The 20,465-nt window shown below is 38.3% G+C and overlaps 1 protein-coding gene across 1 annotated transcript; it reads left to right on the top strand.

Annotated features, from left to right (window-relative positions):
- On the top strand, positions 1-10,794 carry prox2 (prospero homeobox 2). Its single transcript, XM_017475446.3, has 4 exons — positions 1-1,603; positions 3,870-3,977; positions 7,946-8,140; positions 10,070-10,794. Exons 1-4 carry the CDS (start codon positions 95-97, stop codon positions 10,235-10,237), a joined length of 1,980 nt encoding a protein of 659 aa, XP_017330935.1. The 5' UTR covers positions 1-94; the 3' UTR covers positions 10,238-10,794.
- Positions 10,795-20,465: the final 9,671 nt, after the last annotated feature.

Genomic DNA, 20,465 nt, shown 5'->3' with positions numbered 1-20,465 from the left:
TACACCATATTAATATTTGAGGTCACTGTAGCGCACTGATTTATTCTGAAGTTCAAGTCAAAGTGCAACAGAAAATAATACAACTGTATTAAAAATGAATCTGACTCCACCAGACCAAAGCATTCATAAGCCTAACGAGGTCTGTGTGGAGGACAGCAAAGCAGATCTAATGCTCCCGTGCTTTCATCGAGACATCTACGAGGAGCCTCTCTCGTCCTACCACAACGCACCGCTCATCTCTCATCTCTTACGAAAAACCATCCACAATAAACGTTCCATTCTTAACAACACCCAAATCTACATGCCACCGACCTCCGTTGCTGGCTCCAGCATGGTTGAATCAAGACCTACAATGACTGAAGCTGCTAAGGATGACTGGAGTAACCTGTCTTCCAAGGACAGTCAGCTGGAATCAGCATCTCCTGGTCACTCTTCCAGTGGAATAAGTGCTGAACCTGAATGTCCACTGAGCGAGCATGTCCAGGCCAAACGAGCCAGGGTGGAGAACATCATACGAGGCATGGCGAGCTCACCGAGCGACAAGTCACACGCAGAAAGAGAGAACGCTGAGATGGAAGTCAGGTATGGCAGAGAAGTATATAAAGAGAACAAACGCAAACAGAAGCTTCCTCAGCATCAGGAGCACAAACACGCTGGAATTTCAGCCACAAACCATGATGCTAATATAAGTAGAGACGAAGAGTGTCACAAGCTAAGAATACAACTCCAGAGCATGCAACGTCTCTTACACCAACTCCAGGAAAAGTTCCTACAGATGTACGACCATGGTAGCTCAGAGAGTGAAGAGAAATGGGAACAGCAAGACAGCGATGAGCTTGACATGAACATGAATTCTGAAGACAACAGCACACTTGAACACAAAGTTAGCATGAAACTAGCTGATGGTTGTTTGAGCTCGCAGAGGAATCAAAAGAACCTCCAGGAAATGCTGAAATGTGAGCTCTCCAGGGCTATAAGTGAAAGTGTTGATATGGTGTTCAGAAAAATATCCTTGATTCTAGAGGACCAATCACCACAGCTACGCCTGTGTCAGAGTCCAGAGTGCACAGGTATGGAGAAACGAGACCACCAAGCGTGTGCTAGAGAGTCTTCTGACTTGGAGAATGCCACAAAACCAAGGCCTGTTGAGTGCTATGAAAGCACACCTTCTCACAGTCCAGAGCATCAGACAGAAGCTTTGTCTCTAGTGGTCCGAAAACCTCCATTAAACCCTTTGGGTCCAGTAAGCCATGCAGTAAAGAGACCCTATCCACTGCACCAATCTCCATTCCAGTTCACTCATAGCACTCCTCTGCATGACAGCCAAATCTTGGAGCATCTCCTCAAGTATGGACCTCATACTAATTTCGGTGGGATCTCTTGCCTTCCTCCGTCTTTGGACAGATCATCCACAGATTCAGTGGCTCTTCCTTGGGAAAGCATTGCTATGAGGTCGAAGGTAAGCTCTGGTCACCTCGGGCAGCACCATCGCCCTGGGGCTCTGGGCCAAGTCACAGTCGATGGTCTTTGCCTCCCACATGTCAAGATGGAGTGTGGAGAACTGCAGGGTATGGCAGAGAGGAGCACCTTCTTGTCACTCAATATATCCTTTTTAAAGTTCAGGGCATGTGTAATTATTATACTGTTTATGATATACCTCATGGAGTAGCAATGTAACTGAATACGAATACATTATTTGGAAAAAACAGATAATGTGTTCTAAATATATATGCATAGAAGATGCACTATTATTTCTTTTGAGCGAGCAGTCAAATATGTAATTGGATAAACAATCAAAGACCATGTTCACCAGCATTCATTCTTTCATCCTTTGCAGCTGGCTCTTAGGAGGAGTCGGAATCTAAAGACCACGCTCACAGTGCTGGCATTTTCTACCTCTGGGTTTTTTTCCAGTGTTTCTGAGGACATAAACCCTTTGTGGATTGTATTAGTTTATCAGGTGGACGTCTGTAATAATTTTTTACATGTCTCCACAGTCGCCTCTGCCCTGTGTGTGCAGAGTTTGCATGTTCTCCCCAGGGGTTTCCTTCGGGTACTTCGGTTTCCTCCCCCAGTCCAAACACATGCGCTGTAGGCCGATTGGCATCTCTAAAATGTCCATAGTGTGTGAATGGGTATGTGAATGTGTGTGTGATTGTGCCCTGAGATGGTTTGGCCCCCCATTCAGAGTGAACCCCACCTTGTGCCCCGAGTTCCCTGGGATAGGCCCTGTGTAGGAAAATGGTATGGAAAATGGATTGATAGATGGATAGATGGATGTCTCCTCAGTGATCAAACTCTTGCATCAGGACCGCAATAAAATTACCACAGGTGTTTAAGCCGAATACAGATACAGATATTTGGAGCACTAAACAGATATAGATAGTGTCACGGCGTTAGACCACTATTTTGGAGTATATTACAGTAGTAACATATTAACATATTCACCTTCTGTAATACTACACCAAGGCCTGGGAGAACTCTAGTTTGTACTAAGAATGCCAAAACACATACATATCTTTGTGCAATTTATTGAACGGCTTTCTGAACCACCTTGCTTCTCTGTAATTTACTGCTATTTGCAATGTAGTGCTGTATATGGAACAGAGAGAAGCAGCAGAACAAACTACCTTCTCTGGTAGCCCTACCTTGGTGAACAATGACTCGTTGAATTGAGTGCTGCACTGAGCAGGTCCACTAACCCAGACTTCAAGGAGAATATTTCCTTTGATCTCAGTAACCCCAAAGAAAATTGTAGCATCTTCTTTAATCTGGGTGCAGTAATGACTGTAAGTCCAGAAAAAGACAAATAAAAAGGAATACAAGGCTTTGATAAGAATTGTCAGGAACAAAAGCCAATTTTCAAAGGCAGAAAAAGCAACAGTTTCTGCTCAGGAAATTCTCTTGATTTTTCCCACCCCTTGACTTGAAAAGGTGCAGAATATGCTTCTGTATTCTCCATGTGATTGGAATGGCTGAGTGGTCACTTTCAGGCTGTTTAAAAAAATAAAAATAAATAAAAATTCTTTTTTGTGAAAAGGAAGCTCTCTTCTATCATTAAGTTCAACCTTAACACTCAGTCTCTCTCTCTCTCTCTCTCTCTTTCTCTCTCTCTCTCTCTCTCTCTCTATATATATATACGCATATATATACATACATATATACATATATACATATACACGCACACTGAACCTTTGGCCTTTTGCTTTAGTTTTTTTTCTGAACTGTGCTACAACATGCTGGTCTTTTATTTCATCTTATATTTCAGTATCTCTGTTTCAAAGGCACTGCTAACTAAGACATGCCTGCCCTGATATGACCTATGAGTGGATATGAAACTATTACCTAATGTATGAGTCGTCATATTATTCGGGGCAAATTTTAAAGTGATGCTCAGATGCAAGACAGTGGGATCCTCATATCCAAATTGCGTTTGCTTCCTAGTGTTTTCCCAACAAATCGATTACTATCGACGGACATGAAACTAAGAGAACGGTGGAAGTCTCTAATTTAAATCCCTAATCTGATTTGTTGAGCTATTTTTCCAATTAGCACGCGCTGTTAGGTGTTAATTGAGTCTATGGTTAGTGTAGAACAGTGTAAATATATTTCATTTGGTCTGCACTGTAAAATCACTAGTCAAGATAAATCTAAGGAGTTAAATACAATAAGATAGATTTATATGCATTATATGAGCACAATGAAATAAGGTGATCGAGTCAGTACATTTAATACCAGGGAACTGACTGTGGTTCTGAGGCAACCAGTCACATCGTTTTGATTGAAAGATTACCAAGTTGTAACATTTTCCCTCGCAGAATAGAAGTGTTTTCCATCTTTAACAAACATATTGTCCTTAACATTACTACATCCAAGAGGGACTAACGCCTAACCATTTGAAGAAAGCCAAACTGATGTTCTTCTACACACGGTACCCAAGTTCGAACATCTTGAAGACCTTTTTCCCTGATGTCAAGGTACATTATGAATCAACTGCACACAATCTAAAAAAGCTTGTTTTTGTTTTTTTTGGTCAAGTCCATTGCCTTCCCTGTAACTTAAGTCTTAAAATCAATTTGCTTATACAGATTCAATTTACCAGGGATTTTTTTTTTTATTTTATTTTTTAAATATAGTCTAACCCAGAAATGTATCACTCTTATTTAGCACTTTTTTTTTTCCTAACTTATTTTTGACCATGACAAAAGACTAAACAGTTGCCATAATTTGTCATTGAGATTTAAGGACTTTAGGCAAACAGGGGCTGATGGTTTATCTTTAACGCAGTTTTTAAAAAAGTTCCTCAAGTCAGCAAAAGGACACAAAAGGAGAAAGGAGACGAGTGTGCAACCTTCTCTATTCAGAGTTAACCCCTAAATGCTGTGTAGTCACTGAGCTGTCAATAGACAACAATAGAGCAGGGCTGAGCTGCGGACAGAGATGAGGAGTTTAGGCCCTACAGCAACAACCTGTGTATACTGACTACATATCCTGTGAGTGCGTGACATGTCCTGAGGCTCAAAACAAATAAAATAGCACTTGTTCAGAAGGATTTATTTATCTCTCACTATCTATTCCTTGTCTTATGAACACAGAAATAACACTACTTGAAATCAGCTTCGTTTGTGTTTAATTGCTTGTTCTTTTCTGAAAACCTTAACCAGGGGTCACAGCTGCCCCTATAGCCTATCTTTGCTGAATATAGTAGAAAGTAGAAATGACAAATATGCATATTGCTTTAGTTCACCAAAACAGAATTTTCTTGGGGTTTAAAATTACATGACCAAAAATTAACACTGACGTTTCTACAAATAATAGCACACTGTAAATAGGTCATACACATAGTATGTAGGCTTTACTATATCATATTAAATAATATCTTACTGTATCTTAATTCTGAGTGGTGTTGTCAGAAGGTGTTAATTAATGTTCTTTAACAGCGGCTCTAACAGTGGATATGCAGCAAGGCAAATCACAGGTTTATATTAATGAACTTGTTGTAATACGTTATTGTTTGCATAGTAACAGCTAATTCACAGGGACTTGTATGGAAGATGCTCTACATAATCTAAATAATAAACAGATAAAAAAACAAATATGTTATTTAACAAAGGTTCTGCTACAGGAGAGTCTTCAGGACAGAGGACTTTGCACTTTCTGATTTCTTGGTAGTGAGGTGTATCACTTACATTATATGCTAGAATATATGTGATAACAGGCACTAACATGTTTCATTGATGTTCCATAAGATTAAATGTAACTATAAACTGATAAAAAAAAACAAAACGTCAAATGTTTTAAAATGTAATAATTGGCAGATTGCTGTGGTATAAGAGTAATAAAACACGTCAAGACATGCTGTTAATAGAAGATAATCAACTTTGGATTGGTAACACATCACACCAGCTAGTCGTTGATTATTTTCTTATAACAGCACACTCATGTGTTGCATGTTTTATTCCTTACCGATTACAACCCAGTCTTAGGAATACTAAGTACTGAATGTAAAGTTTTTAATGCAGATTGGCACACCATCCTGTCTGGTTTGGCGCCTTCCACCCCTCTAGCAATTCCTGCTGGGGCTGATGGGAATGTTCCCCTGCCCTCCAGGGGTTAGTGAGGAGAGCCTGGGCCGAGTCTCCGTCCTCATCCAGGGCCGACCCTTCTGTGAGAAGTCAAAGTGAACAAAGACAAAGTTAATCCTAGTGTCTGGTTCTATTCCTATCATCTAAACTCACTGAAAGCGAGGCTTCCTCCTGGACTCTTCCACAGTCACGTTCTCACACGGTGCACAGAGAGGGAAGAAACGTCTTTGATGGCAGCTCAGCCCTTGGGCATTTTTTGCTCCATTTTTTTGGATGAGCAGATAAAATAACAAGGCTAATGTCAAGACTGAGTTTAGCCCCAGTGTTTTCATTGCTGGTTGTTTATGTGCAAGAAGCTGGTGGGAACAAGGAATTGGGTAAAGAGACTTAAAAAGATCAATGAGTACTTGTGTAACAGACCATATAATCAATGATAGCAGAGTGAAAAATAAAAATCAAACCCTTTTTGTGTTTGTCTACAAATCAAATAACCGGACTGTAAAAGAGAAAAGAAAATGCATTTGTTACAAAGGATAAGATAAACTTTACTGATCCCCCAAAGGAAAAATCAATAAAGAAAAACTTTACACAGTACTACTGGAACAGACTGCCTTCAAACCGGGAACCATTATTTTACATACAGTCCGCTTTGAAAGTATTGGAACAGAAAGACAGAGTCTATTGTTTTTCTACACACTGAAGACATTTGTGTTTCAAAGATGAATATGAGACCATAGATCAGAGTTTCAGCTTTTATTTCCTGATACTAACATGCAGATGTGTTAAACAACTTAGAACATGGCACCTTTGGTGGCAGACCAAACAATTTTTATTTAAGCAAAAGTATTAGAACAGCTAGTCTTAAAGTAAATAACCCTTAATATTTGTTAATCTAGCTGGCCATTAGTCAAACAATTCTTTTGTGATGATTTTCCAGGCTTGTACTGCAGCTTCTTCCAGTTTTTCTTTTTTTTTTCTTGGGGGGGGGGGGGGGGGGGGCAGTCTAAAACATTCCACTTTTTTCCTTTAATGAAGTCCTTAGTTGGATTGGCAGTATGCTTTGTGCCATTTGTCTTGCTGCATGATGAAGTTCCTCCCAGTTAGATCTGATGCATTTCTCTATAACTTGGCAAACGGATTCTTTCGAGAGACGTCTGAATTCATTCTGCTGCTACCATCATGAGTTACATCATCAATAAAGATTAGTGAGCCTGTTCCATGACACTACCTCCATTGTGCATGATCGATGAGCTTGTACGTTTAGATCATGAGCAGATCCTTTCTTTCTCAACACACTGCATCACTTTGGTAGAGGTTAATCTTGGTCCCAGAATTTTTGTGGCTCATCTCTGTATTTCTTTGTGAATTCCAATCTGGCCTTCCAGTTCTTACTCCTGATGAGTGATTGCATCTTGTGGTATGGCCTCTATTGTTTTGCTCTCAGGGTCTCCTTTGAAGGTGGATTGCGATACCTTCACCCCTGCCCTGTGAAGGTTGTTGGTGATGTCACTGACTGTTGTTTTGGGGGGTTTTCTTCACAGCTCTCACCATGCTTCTATCATCAGCTGTTGATGTTTTCCTTGGCCGACCTGTTCAATGTCTGGTTGTTATTACACCAGTGATTTCTTTCTTTTTCAGGACATTCCAATTTGTTGTACTGTGTGTCGAATTTCCTTCTTTTCTCAGCTTCAAAATGGCTTGCTTTTTCCATAGACAGCTCTCTGATTGGTTTATCTTTTTTAACAACAAATGCAGTCTTCACAGGCGAAACCCAGAGATGAAACCAAGAGTAGACATTCAGAGCTATTAATTGTTTGAACTATCAATCTAACAGGACACATCTAGACAGCAAGAGACATCTGTCAATCACATGTCCCAGTATTTTTGATCATTTGACAAATGGCTTCAAACAAAAGGTGGTATTTTCTAAGTTTTAATTTAACACCTCTATATGTAAACATCAGGAAATGAAAGCTGATACGCATCTTTCAGTGTCAAACCCAAATGTCTTCAGTTTGCCCTTGCTGTTCCGATACTTCCAGAGGGGACTTTATATATTTATCCACTATTTTATATTAGCCTATATACATACAGTACATGTACAGCATTAAAAAAAAAATCAGCAAAATCTAAAATGAAAAAATAAATAAAAATCTGGAAACTCTCACTTGCATTTGTTTCTGCAGAACCCAGATAGCCTTATGCTTTAATCTAGGAACTACATTACTTAATGATACTTTCTTTATGAACATTTATATTGTCTATACCAATTTTAAATGAAATTTTTGGAATGTAAAATTTGTTCTTTTTAAGCGTCTCAGAGATAAAATGTTGATTTTTTTCTCCTCATCCATATTCAGTTTAATCGCTGCATCACCTCCCAGCTGATCAAGTGGTTCAGTAACTTCCGAGAGTTCTACTACATTCAGATGGAGAAGTTTGCACGCCAGGCCATTGTGGATGGAGTAAGTGATGTGAAGGACATGTCTGTTACCAGAGACTGTGATGTCTTCCGCGCACTTAACATGCACTACAACAAAGCCAACGATTTCCAGGTACGTTTCCTTTCATGCATGCTGTAATGACCTAGATTCACAGGATCAGTCACAAGATGGACACATCTTATTGAATCTGTTTCCCAATGATTTTAAAGGCACTTTGATCTAAAGGCTTACGTTTCGACTATGTTTCATAGTTTCAACGTTTTGAACAAAACAATAAAAAAAAACAGTAAAACATAAGAGAAATAATAAATTAAATTAAATAATATGAAATAGAGAAATAAATATGATTGTATAACAAAGAGTGCATTGATTTTTTTTTTTTTAATGAAAACTATCATCTGTTATACCACAGCACTGTCAAATTCTTGAGTCTGATTTGGCCAGATGTTGATTAATCTCCTATACCAGCAGCTCTGACAATAGTATCAGCTGCCAAGCAAATCACAGGTTTATATTAATTAGCTTGTTCTAATATGTTGTCATTTCTATAGTAACAGCTAACCACAGAAGCTCGTATAGCTCATGTTCCTCATGATATAAGACTAATAATAAGTTAATTAAAATGTGTTGTTATTTAACAAAGAAACATGTTTAATTGGTTTTATGGTGAAGTTTTCTGTTAGGAGAGGTTTATTTCAAATTTATAGATGGAGTCTCCAGTGTCAGTGCTTTGTTGTGGTCAGTAAGATTTCTGCTCTTCTATTTATCTTTATTTAACTTCAAGAGAGAGAGAAAAAAGTGAGGCTGGTGAGGGAATGACTGTTTATAGCTGCTATTATGTAAGTGAAGTTTTAATGAATAAAAATTATTAGAGTTGTTCAATTGCTGTGGTATAAGAGGAATAAAACACTTCAGGACATGCCGGTATAGGAAAATAATCCATATCAGTGTGGTAACAGTAACTGTTTTGCATCAGGCCTCATCACACCTTTCCGTCATTGATTATTTTCCTATAAGAGCATTTCTCCAAGTGTTTTATTTCTTACTTAACCGCTAGGTATGATACATAGTGTACAGAAAATAAAGCTATGCACTGATGCCGTCAGCAGATGATCACATATAGCCACTGTCCGCAGTATGACCCATGTGTCATACTGCACCTTCGGCAGCCATTATTCAAGAGAGCAGCACCGCTTTAGCCTACTGTGGGAAGAGGAAGCCACAGAATCCTGCTAAAACAACTCTGGATTAGAAACTGGCCATGCCTGAGTGGGGCTGGGATTGCTACTGATGCGGAATGCTGAGAAAGACGCTGCAGATTCTGAGGATGAAGGGCTGGCTGATGGGAACGAGAGGAGACAGTTGTCTTTACCTTGGGCATAAGACATTCTTTTCCCAGGGCTTGCTTGTGTACTTGGAGAAAGAAAATAGCCCATGTGGACCATCAGCAGCTTGCTTAGCCATTCAATGGGAAAAAATTACACCAGCTAGATCCTGCTTCTTCCCACTAAACCCCCACACATCCAGACTGAATTATGTGTGCCACGAAAAGACTAAACTCCAGGGAAAGGCCTGAGTTCTGAGTCTTTTTTATTTTTTCTCCAAATGGTTCATTTTGAAGCAAAAATCAAAGCGTCAGTCAGTGTTGGTCAGCTAATGGTTCTGGCACTATATTTATTTGAAACATGCTGAGAGCAAAGGCAGCATGTAAAGAAAGGTGCACACTGTTTTGAAGCGAGCGCATAAAGAAAATTGCACATAAAGACAAAGAGATCTACAGTGTTCATTCAGAGTACTGTGCTAATGAACAGGTTAAGCAAAAGGGAGAACACACTTGTCCATTGCCATTCCCGTCATGCCATCATGGTGTTACATCAAAGACTGAGAGTATTCATTTAGACAAGAATAATTCAACCCTGTTCTACTCTTCGTGAATATTATGAGTTCACCTGCTGTTTCCATAAGAATGAGAATCCTTTCATTTCAAGATTGTACCATTACCACTAAAGACCTTCTGTCATCTTTTTTTTCGATTGACAGGTGCCTGAGCGCTTCTTGGAGGTGGCTGAAATCACCCTGCATGAATTTTACAACGCCATCTCCCTCAACAAAGATTCAGACCCGTCGTGGAAAAAAGCCATTTACAAAATCATCTGTAAACTGGACAGTGAAGTTCCTGAAGATTTCAAGTCTCCTTCATATTTGTAGATAAATTTACAAGGTACTACTTGAAAGCCTAAAAAAGGCTTCGAACCCAGGAAATGTTATGAATTTATCACCATGTCAACTTATAGGATTGAGGTCTGATATCTGCTGTGAATATGAATGCTGTAGGAGATTCAGTAGCCATTTTTGCAATGTGTTCACTCTTGATACAGGGAATCAAATGTAATATAGATTTCTTTTCATTGTACTTTAATTTTATACTGCCACATTTATATGTCAGTTATGTTTGGAAAAATGTATCTTTTTTTGTCAAAAAAAAAAAAAAAGAAAGAAGAGAAATATGTCTTCGGTCATCCTGTGAATTGGAATTTATTCAACTTGTATTTATCTTATAGAAAAGATTCTGATATAAGTTGGAACTTTCATCTCATGGAGAACCCCCCCCCCCCCCCCCCCCCCCCAAATGTCTGTAACAAATTAAAAATGTCTAAATATATGCTACTTCCTGCCTGTAGTTGTGTAGTATGGTATATTATGACAAATTAATTATTCAAAGTATAGTAGTTTTGAGTTATACCTCTACAAAAAATAATAATAAAATGAGATGTATAAAGTATTTGTAATATATATGATCAGTTGTCCCATACTTTTATGATTTATTTTTGTTAGGTATTTAACAGTATTGGAGGATCCAACTGAACTTCTCACTGTGGTCAAACTACAATTATGCTGCTCTTTGACATTTCAAGCTCTGGAAACATCTGGTCTACTCACCCATGTGATGGGCCTAAAACACCATTGAAAGTACGTTTCCCCAATGCAGCCCACTAAGGTGCTAGTAATCCAGGACATAATGGTAGTGCAGAGTTGTTTTGTTCTCTGCAGCTGATTCAAGTCACATTTCTAAGGCCTTCATTCATTGTGTTAGGGCAGGCACGAGCGTTTGCAACTGTCATGTCTTAAAAACAACAACAATGCATTCTCTGGTCATGACTAATGCGCATGAGCACATCACAGAGATCTGCCACCCAGGCAGAATTCCACTCAAACATCCACTGTTTCCTCCAAGCACCGGCGTATCGCTGACTCATCACTCCTCACTGCTCGCTGTTTACTTCCTAAACACATTTGAAATACTTCAATTCATTTCATTTATATTTGGACAGCCCTTTTAACAATGGCAGCTTTACAGAAATCTAGATGTAGATTTATATTTAGAATTCTAATTAGTAAATCAGTGGCATGAAAAAAAATCCCTGAAATGACATTATGAGGAAAGTTTGTCAGGAACCAAACTCAAAAGGGAACCCATCTTCTTCTGGATGACACAGGATAGTGGACTTAAATCATTAGAGTATACACTCACCATCCACTTTATTAGGAACATATACATATGCAGTACACTTGCACATTCATGAAATTAGCCAATCGGCCAATCAAATGGCAGTAGCACTATGCAGAAAATCATGCAGATACAGGTCTAGAGCTACAGGTATTCAGTCCCTATAGGATTTTGCTACTTTGCAATCTCAGAAATTAATCCAAAATCTAGCGAATTCCTCAATATTCGGAGGACCTTGTAATGTTTCTAAATTACCGAAGATTTGGACCAAGACGCACCATGTGATGTCATCACAATGCGCATTCAGCCAAAGCACTCTACGATTCACGTGTCAAACATGAGTACAACTAAAAGGTCTCATTTACCAACAAACATCACTGTGAAAGACCGTTCAAAACAATTTTGCCAATTCAAGTAGTTTTCCTCAAAAAAAGCACAAAAAAACTCCACAAGTTGCATTACAAGTTTAGAAAAAGATGCAGCAAAATCAAGCATCTGGGCAACAACAATCACAAAAAAAACTTGGCAAAATCCTGTATGGACTGATTAATGCTTAAATCAGAATGGGGGGATATATGATCTCAGTGACTTTGACAGTGGGGTTTCTTGAGACAGGCTGGTATGAGTATTTCAGAAACTGCTGATCTGCTGGGGTTTTCATGCAAAATTGTATACACAGAATGGTGTGAAAAGCAAAAAACATCTAGTGATGAAGGGGGAAACCCTTGATGATAAGCAAGAGTAAAATGCTGCTCTTTCACATCAAACCTTCAGGTGGATGAGAGACAAAATCAGAAAATCCCATCAGGTTCCACTCCTGTCAGCCAAGAATAGAAATCTAAGGCTACAGAAGCCACAGATTCATCAAACGTAAACAGTTGTAGACTGGAAAAAGACCAGGCAACGTTTTTTGAACCTTACACTGTCCTGTTTCCATTAAATCAGATTTAACATAAGCTCTCAATCCTCATTTATTCACACAAAACCAAATGAACATGTTACATATGAGATAACTGGCCATGCTGAAGACTGCTTTAATTGATCTGCAGTAACTTGTTTGTATTGATGTTTTAATCAGAACCACTGTAGTCCATGATGAAAACACATTAAATAGAAAACCCTGCAAGGCAACCAAGCAACAATTACATCCGAAATTGCAATACTGGAGAAATTAAAACACGGGTTTAATTGGCATTGTGAGGAGGAGAAAAAATATAAATAATCTATAGAATAATAATAATAAACTGTAGCAATTAATTCTGAGAAATCTGCTTTTAATTAGATCAATCTCCCCCAAAATAAATTGGCTTACCTTTTCAATTAAAACATGCATAATTGTGATGAAGTGTTCTGCTTATGGTTCTTGTTTGCTGTCTTAATGAGAATGAGGTGGTAAGTGCTTTTTGTTGTTTTCAACTTTGGCTAAAGAGCCATTTTAATTTTTGCTCGGAATCAGATAAAAAATAATTAAAACATAATTTTGAGAGACTTGAATAAAACACAGCAGAGAGTCAGACACATGAAATAGTAAGACAAATGAAATAAAAGTACAATTATTACACAGAACATGAAATGGTAAAAAAATTACACTTAGAGGACGCTCAGCCGGTTTCTTTACTTCGTAGCAAATAAACATTTTATTTAATAGCTGAACATTCTGGCTTCATGAAGCATATCTCAAGCAAGTTAAATTGAGATTGTTTTAATTAATGGCATATTTTATTCCAGATCAAGTAGAGGAAAAATATATGGAATCACTCAATGTTGAGGAAAAAAAAAAAATGTAATCAACAACAACAACGACAAAAAAATCACAATTAGTACTCTGTTGCTCGTCCTCAGGCTTTTATAACGGCCTGGATTCTTTGAGGCATGGGCTTCACTAATGAAAAACAATATTCTCCATCAAACTGTTTCCAACTTTCTTGAATATCCATTGACAGATCAGCTTTGCAGGATGGAGTCCTGTCATGGACCAATTTATTTTAAATTTCCACCATAAATCCGGATTGTTTGCAAAACCTTTGCAAAACACTCTTTGCTCTGTGGTAAGATGCATTATAAGCCTGAAAAATGACTTCATCATCACCTAACCTATTTTCTATCGATGGAATGAGAAACGTGTCCAAAATGTCAGTGTACACCTGTGCATTGACTTTTGAGGTCTCGCCTGGTCCTTTATCTGACATGCAAGCACATATCATAACTGAGTGGGGAAATTTGATTGTTTTCTTCAGACAGTCATCTTTATATTTTGCATTAGAACAGCACTAGACAAAATTTCCAGCATCATTTCCTTGGCCAATGCAGAATCGTGATTCATCACTGAATATCACTTTCATCCAATCATACACACTCCATCATTGCTTCTCTTCAGCCCGCTGTGACCTTGTTTTCTTCTGTCTAGGTATTAGTGCTGGTTTTGTTTGGATATTCTGTACGTACATCCCATTTCATCCAGCTGATTTCTTACAGTTCTCACACAAACACTGACTCCAGTTTCCTCCCATTTTGCTTTTTATTTATTTTATTTTGCATTTCTTGTTTTCTAGGCATATTGCTTTGCGCTTTCTATCCTGACACTTTGATGTCTTCCTGGCCAACCCATATGTTTTTTTCTTTTATAACCTTCCCATATTATTTATACTTGCACCACATTTTAGACACAGCTGACTGGGAACAATCGACATCTTTTGCCACACTCCATGTCAGATTTCCTTCTTGAAGGAGTTTTATAATCCTTTCCATTGTTTCCATTGTTAACTCTGTTGTAGGGGCCGTGATTCAAGTCCAAGGTTGAGGTCTGCAAACACTCTCTTTTAACTGCAATCTAATTTGCATTTTTAGATTTGTGCTGGTATTTGTTTTATAAATGCAAATTAGAAGTTGATTCCATAATTGTTTCCTCTACTTGACCTGGAAAAGAAATATGCCATTAATTAACATAATTTCATTTAATTTGTTTGAGGTATGTTTCACAAAGCCAGAATGTTCAGCTAAAATTATTTTGTATCATATCTGTGATGTGTTTATTTGCTACGAAGTGAAAAAGCCGGGTGAGCATCCTCTAAGTGTGGTGATTCCATCATTTTTGCCAGGGGTTGTACAGTATGTTATTAGGCCCAGAAAGCTCTTTTATTCTGTTGGAAGGAAAATAATGCCACCTAGTGGCCTCACAACCAAGTGCGAGATTAAAGATGCCTGTCAAATATTTTATCACCTATTAATTCTCCTTGTCCAAATAGCAAAGATTGCCATTGCCATGCATCATTTACATTATAGGCCTATTGCATTTCGCTATAATAATAAAACATTTATAATAAAGCCTTTAAATCTGAAGTTAATGTTCATTTATACTCTAAAATATGGGTGTACAGTATATTATGCCATCCAAAGGGCTTGGTCAGTAACTTTTGAGCTGTTCTTGTAATTTTTTCATTGATATCATTTCCAATAGGGACAATTAAGTAGACAGAGACAGACATTTGTATGCTTTCTGCCATTTATAATTTTGACCAGAAGAGGGAAACACTAACACACATAAAATACAAACTACATTGAACAGTGCCTTGTTCTTCAGCTACAACCTCTTAAAATGCACATTTGGAGGCTACAGCCTGGAGATTGATTAGGATGGTACCGCTTAAAGTACCATGAAATGGTTTTGGACCTCAGTTCCACATGGACATTCTTGCTGTGGTTGCTGGGAGTACGGTTGCTGCTATGGCCTTAGGACTGCAATTACCACATGCAGTTTTGCACTCAGATCTCCTTTAGTGAACAGTGGACTAGTACAACAAAGACTTCATGTAAAAACCATAATGAACTTTCCTTTACTTTTGCACTATCCGTTGTTACCCAGATGAGGATGGGTTCCCTTCTGAATCTGGTTCCTCTCAAGGTTTCTTCCTCTTAACATCTTAGGGAGTTTCTCCTCACCACCGTCACCACTGGCTTGCTCATTAGAGATAAATTCCCGCACTTAAAATCTGTATGCTGTGTTTATATGTTTCTGTAAAACTGCTTTGAGACAATGACCATTGTAAAAAGCACTATACAAATAAAATTGAATTGAATTGAACATTTACAAAATAATCAATAGCTGCATTATTGTATATGGTAAACAGTGTTTTCTTCAACTTTGCCACTGTAGAGAAATTCAAGCAAAGTGTTTTAAATCACTGACTGCGGAAACACTATATATCAGGTTAGTATCTTTTTATATTAGTAAATTTTTAGAATGAATTTGTCATTGCCATTACAACAATTATATTTTAGTATATTTATTTTACAAGTCTGAACTGTTTTGCAAATAATAACCCAACAGTACATTATTCCAAATATGATATTAGTTTTTAGTTTATTAGTTTTGTTTCATAATGCCTTAAGGACAGTAGCTTAAAATGCAATAGGAAATTCAATATATTTCACATATTCTGTTTACAGTTGAAGTTTAAAGATTTTCACCAAAAAAATGCCACGCCATCTTTTCATTATTTTGATACCGAGTCGTTTTGACACATGGGCATTTAATTTCTGTTTCTCTTGAATGTTTACCCCCCCCCCCCCCCCCCATCCATTTCAGGATCCTGGTAAGGACCTGGAATTCACCATAATTGTAAAAAGGAAATTGTACATTTTTTGTTAAACCTTTTAAATCATGTTGTGAATGACAAAAATTTCCTTGCCCCAGTACCTCTCTACTCTGTGGCATATTAGAAAATGATTCTTTTAAAAAGTCACAATAAACCAAAAAGCCTTCAAAAATTCTAGATCTACACCTGAGAGATCATGAAAACAAAGTTATAAAAAAAAAAGGCAATATTTTTTACACTGTTAAAATAACTGAAAATGAAAAATGAAATAAAGAATCTATTATATATAATATATATCTATCCCTAGATAGATAGATAGATAGATAGATAGATAGATAGATAAATAGATAGATAGATAGATAAAAACATTACATGAAAGGATCTGAACAGAAAGGAACCAGTGACAGTTCCGGTGTGCAAGAGTGTTCGGGGGCTTTATTTAGAAGTTTTAAAGATTTGGTGCTGTGTTTGAGTGTAGCTGGAAGTATTTGCTTTTTTCAGTGTCTGAGTATCTAACTTTTGATTGTCAGATGATTTTAGTGGTTTGGGGGTTTGGGTGTTTCATGGTTTGAGCTTGTGTGCGTGTTAACATTTGATTGGGAGCTGGGGCGAGGAGGGCACATGGATCAGGCAGCCTGGAACTTCAGCACAGAAGAGGCTGACTTTTGCCTGCCCTTCAGACAGCCACTCCTTGGCGTAGTTTTGTGTGATCACCGGTAAATCTTTATTAATTTTAATTTGAGCCCCCCATTTAAAAGAGCAATTAAAGCGGATTAATTGAGCCCATCCCGTATAATGTCTTCTGTTAATTAGTTTGTCAGCACTGTTTTAATATCGCCTAATGACTTCATATTTCAGGCCTGACATTAAAGGGATGCTGAAAGAAAAGAAATGGCCTTATCAGAATGCAACGGTTTAATGGGAGATGTCCTCCCACCACGAGGCAAGGTCAGGGACTGCGAGGGCCGCAAGGGAAGAGGACCAGGCTGCTTGGGTGGCGGTTGGCTGTGCGCTCTTGAGACTGTTCCTAACACCCCCTTCCCGCTCAGCTCACACTCTGTGACTTTAAAATTCAACTGTCATGGTGGATCTTGGCTTTCCTTTTTGGATTTCAAGCAGAATGCGACAAAGGTTTACTTTTGAAGGCAAAAAAAAAAAAAAACCTGCATGAAAACTTTTCTTAATTTTAAAGCAAAGAAACAAACAAATAAACAAACAAGCAAACAAACAAACAAAAAAAACAGGCTCCTGATATGTTACAACTGACAGTATGCCATAAGAGACAGAATACCAAAGCTTCAAGTCTGCGAAGGTGCTGAATGTCTAATCATGGCTCCAGTGCTACATGAAATGTTGAGAGGGGTTTTGTAATGCACCGTAGCACTGCTGAGTTCTGGATGAGCAGGACAGAGGGAGACCTGGGTAACCTTTTAGCGCTGCTGTCTGTCTGAACGCTCCACAGCTGACCGGGCACTGCAGGGAGCCATGCAGCTGATCTGCATTGTGTCAGAGCCCAGGTACAGTATATAAGGAATATGTGCCAAATGAGCTGCAGAACTTCTGACAAGCCCTGTCAAACACACCAGGACCAAGGGACTAGGGAGGAAGAGTGATTTTATGGGAAGTAGTCATAAATCAGCTTAAGTAGAGCATTATGATTTGCATGACCTAGATTACGAGTTATACTTTTGTACCATATCACATGTCTGCACATATTCATAGGACAGAAAAACACTTTGCTTAGAAACCAAAAAGCCAGCTACAATTATGTTGATATGCAATTTCAGTTTCAGATCTTGATGAGATACATTTATAAAACTGGTGACAAATGCAAGGAAAAACTAACAACATGTTTTAATAAGATGTTTGACCACCACAAGCTGCCCGAACAGCTTCAATGCATCTTGGCATAGATTCTACAAGTCTCTGGAACTGTACTCAATGGAGGCATGGACACCATTCTTTCAAAAGATATTCCTTCATTATTTATTTATTCATTTGATGGTGATGGTGGTGGAGAGCACGTCATTCCAAAATCTGCCAACGGTGTTCAGTTAGGTTGAGATCAAACGACCCTGGTGTCCACAGCACATGATTTATATCGTTTCTTAATTGCTTAATTGTAGCATGCAGTACACCTGTCTGGAAGCATCTGCACTCATATGTTTCTCCACTCAATTATTCAAGGTTTTGTCACCAGTCTGTATAAAATATTAAAAAGGTTCAAATGTTTACAACAAGGCACAGCAAGCCAATCTAATCATTAATGCTAAATTACTATATAAAATGCAAAGTAGATTTAACATCATAATAAACTAACTATGAATATGCCAATGAATATATGAAATCCTATATCTGGAACTGAAAACACACAGAGAGCAGGAGTTCCTAATGTGACACTGGTCCAGAATTTTGGGGCGAATATCATAAAAACATCATCCACCAACTGAGATGCAAGTGAACCATTGGGATTAACAGCAGATCTGCCTCTGCTGAGCAAAGCACTGGGTTATACTGTTTCAAGAGATCAGCAATATATGCTTTGTAGTCATTACAGAACTAGATAGCCAAGGTAGATGGAATAAAACCAAGTCTTTCTGACATGGGTTCTATGTTCAGTCTGGCTAATCTGATATGCATAACTGTGCCTCATCAGTGTACAATGAAAACCAATATTGTCTCTTCTATGTGCCATAGAGAAAGAATGATACAGGAGCTACAGCAGAACCTTGTCGGACACCATATTACACGTTTTAGGCTGTCAATAATCTCCATTATTAAACAAGTCTTTCTAGCAAGATCTAAACCAGACCAGAACCTGTCTGTCTTATGAATTAATGAATGATTGAAATGCTCACATACATGAACGAGTCATACCAGTAATAATTAGCCAGCGTGCTCTAATATAACCAATCTCTTATTTTTCATGTCCCCTCCCTACGATCCAGTTAGTAATGAAGGGTAACCCCAACAAGCCCCAGAATCAAAGAGGAGGAACCTCTCTCTATCTCCATCTGCTCAGTCAGCTGAGAAAGCTCCATATGGTTGTTCACTTCACCCCCAATCATCCACAGCAGAACCACATATCCAGTTCACTGCTAATAGCCTTCACAGCCATTCATCCTGATGATTGCCTGCAGCAGAAAGATCAGCAGGAGGAACAGATAATCAAAGCTTCTGATCAAAACAAGTAAACAGTGACCAATTAAGCAACAATGGTGGGGCTGAATAAAAAGGAAAGATCTGTCTGTAATCTCTCAGTTTAAAGGGCCTTAATCAGGCTTAAAGCCGATTTAATCCGAACAAGTCACTGACATCCTTCACGTTCACAGGGAACGAGAAGAGAGGAAGAGAGATGAGTCGAGGGAGAGAATTGCGCTGATGGAATAAGGGAGAGAAGTTGATTAAAAACAACACAGTGGAAGAAGAGCTCATCGGCTTTATTGAGGCTCTGGCATGCCTCCCTGCTAATTTGCGCCTATCCCTCTCGCGCCTCCATTCCTCTCCGCTGGATTCATAAATCTCGTTCCTATTATCCTGCTAATTAGCCGGGATTACAGGAGCATGTAATGCCCCTGCTTCCCAATAGATTGATTGGAAGATGGTCTCTTTGTTTTGAAATCACTTTCTGATTGATGTACAGAGCCCTAGTTTGCAATTGTAATAGCCCAGATGTTAACAATCAAATGTGTTTCCGCTTCAAGAGGTAACAGTCTGTCATGGAAGAGGAGTTAGCCGAGCGTGTAACGACACCTCACTGGAGTGCAAGGGGGAGAGGAGAGGGTTTGATGAGACATAGTCTGTGGCCTTATACATCATGGTAGAAAGGGTTCAATCACCCTTGATCCTTGTTGGGCACATCATATCAGACTCAGATGTAGAGTTTTGGGATGAAAAAATTATTATAATTATTTTTGTTTTACATGATATGGTGTATAAGTATGGTGTAAGCACATGATTTAGTCTGTGTATTTGAGATGTTGAATACTCTAAATGGTCTGTCCTTACTTTTGTTACTATTGTGAAGTATGCGGAAATGAGTGTTGCTACTAAGTATCTAACTAATTAGGTGACAATAGTGAGACTGAACTAAAATTATTATTATTATTATTATTTTTTTTTACTTAAAGTGGATTTAATTCAAACAAGACACTGACAATGTTCATGTGTGTAGTGATTGTGGAGGAAGAAAGAGAGACAGGAAAAGAGAATGGGTTATACTGTTTCAGGAGATCAGCATGATATGATTTGTAGTCATTACGGAACTAGGCAGTTTGGATAAGATTAGCTGTGGTCATTCATGCAATCATCCAATCCTTCAATCATGTGACTG

This window comes from Ictalurus punctatus, chromosome 9 (assembly GCF_001660625.3).
Source record: "Ictalurus punctatus breed USDA103 chromosome 9, Coco_2.0, whole genome shotgun sequence".
NCBI lineage: Eukaryota > Metazoa > Chordata > Actinopteri > Siluriformes > Ictaluridae > Ictalurus > Ictalurus punctatus.
This window is presented reverse-complemented; position numbering and strand designations above follow the sequence as displayed.

Coding starts and splice junctions, on each gene's coding strand:
- prox2 (XM_017475446.3), top strand. CDS start 95: ATGAATCTGACTCCACCAGACCAAAGCATTCATAAGCCTAACGAGGTC. Junction 1,604..3,869: donor GCACCTTCTTGTCACTCAAT/ATATCCTTTTTA, acceptor TAACATTACTAC/ATCCAAGAGGGACTAACGCC. Junction 3,978..7,945: donor CCTTTTTCCCTGATGTCAAG/GTACATTATGAA, acceptor ATCCATATTCAG/TTTAATCGCTGCATCACCTC.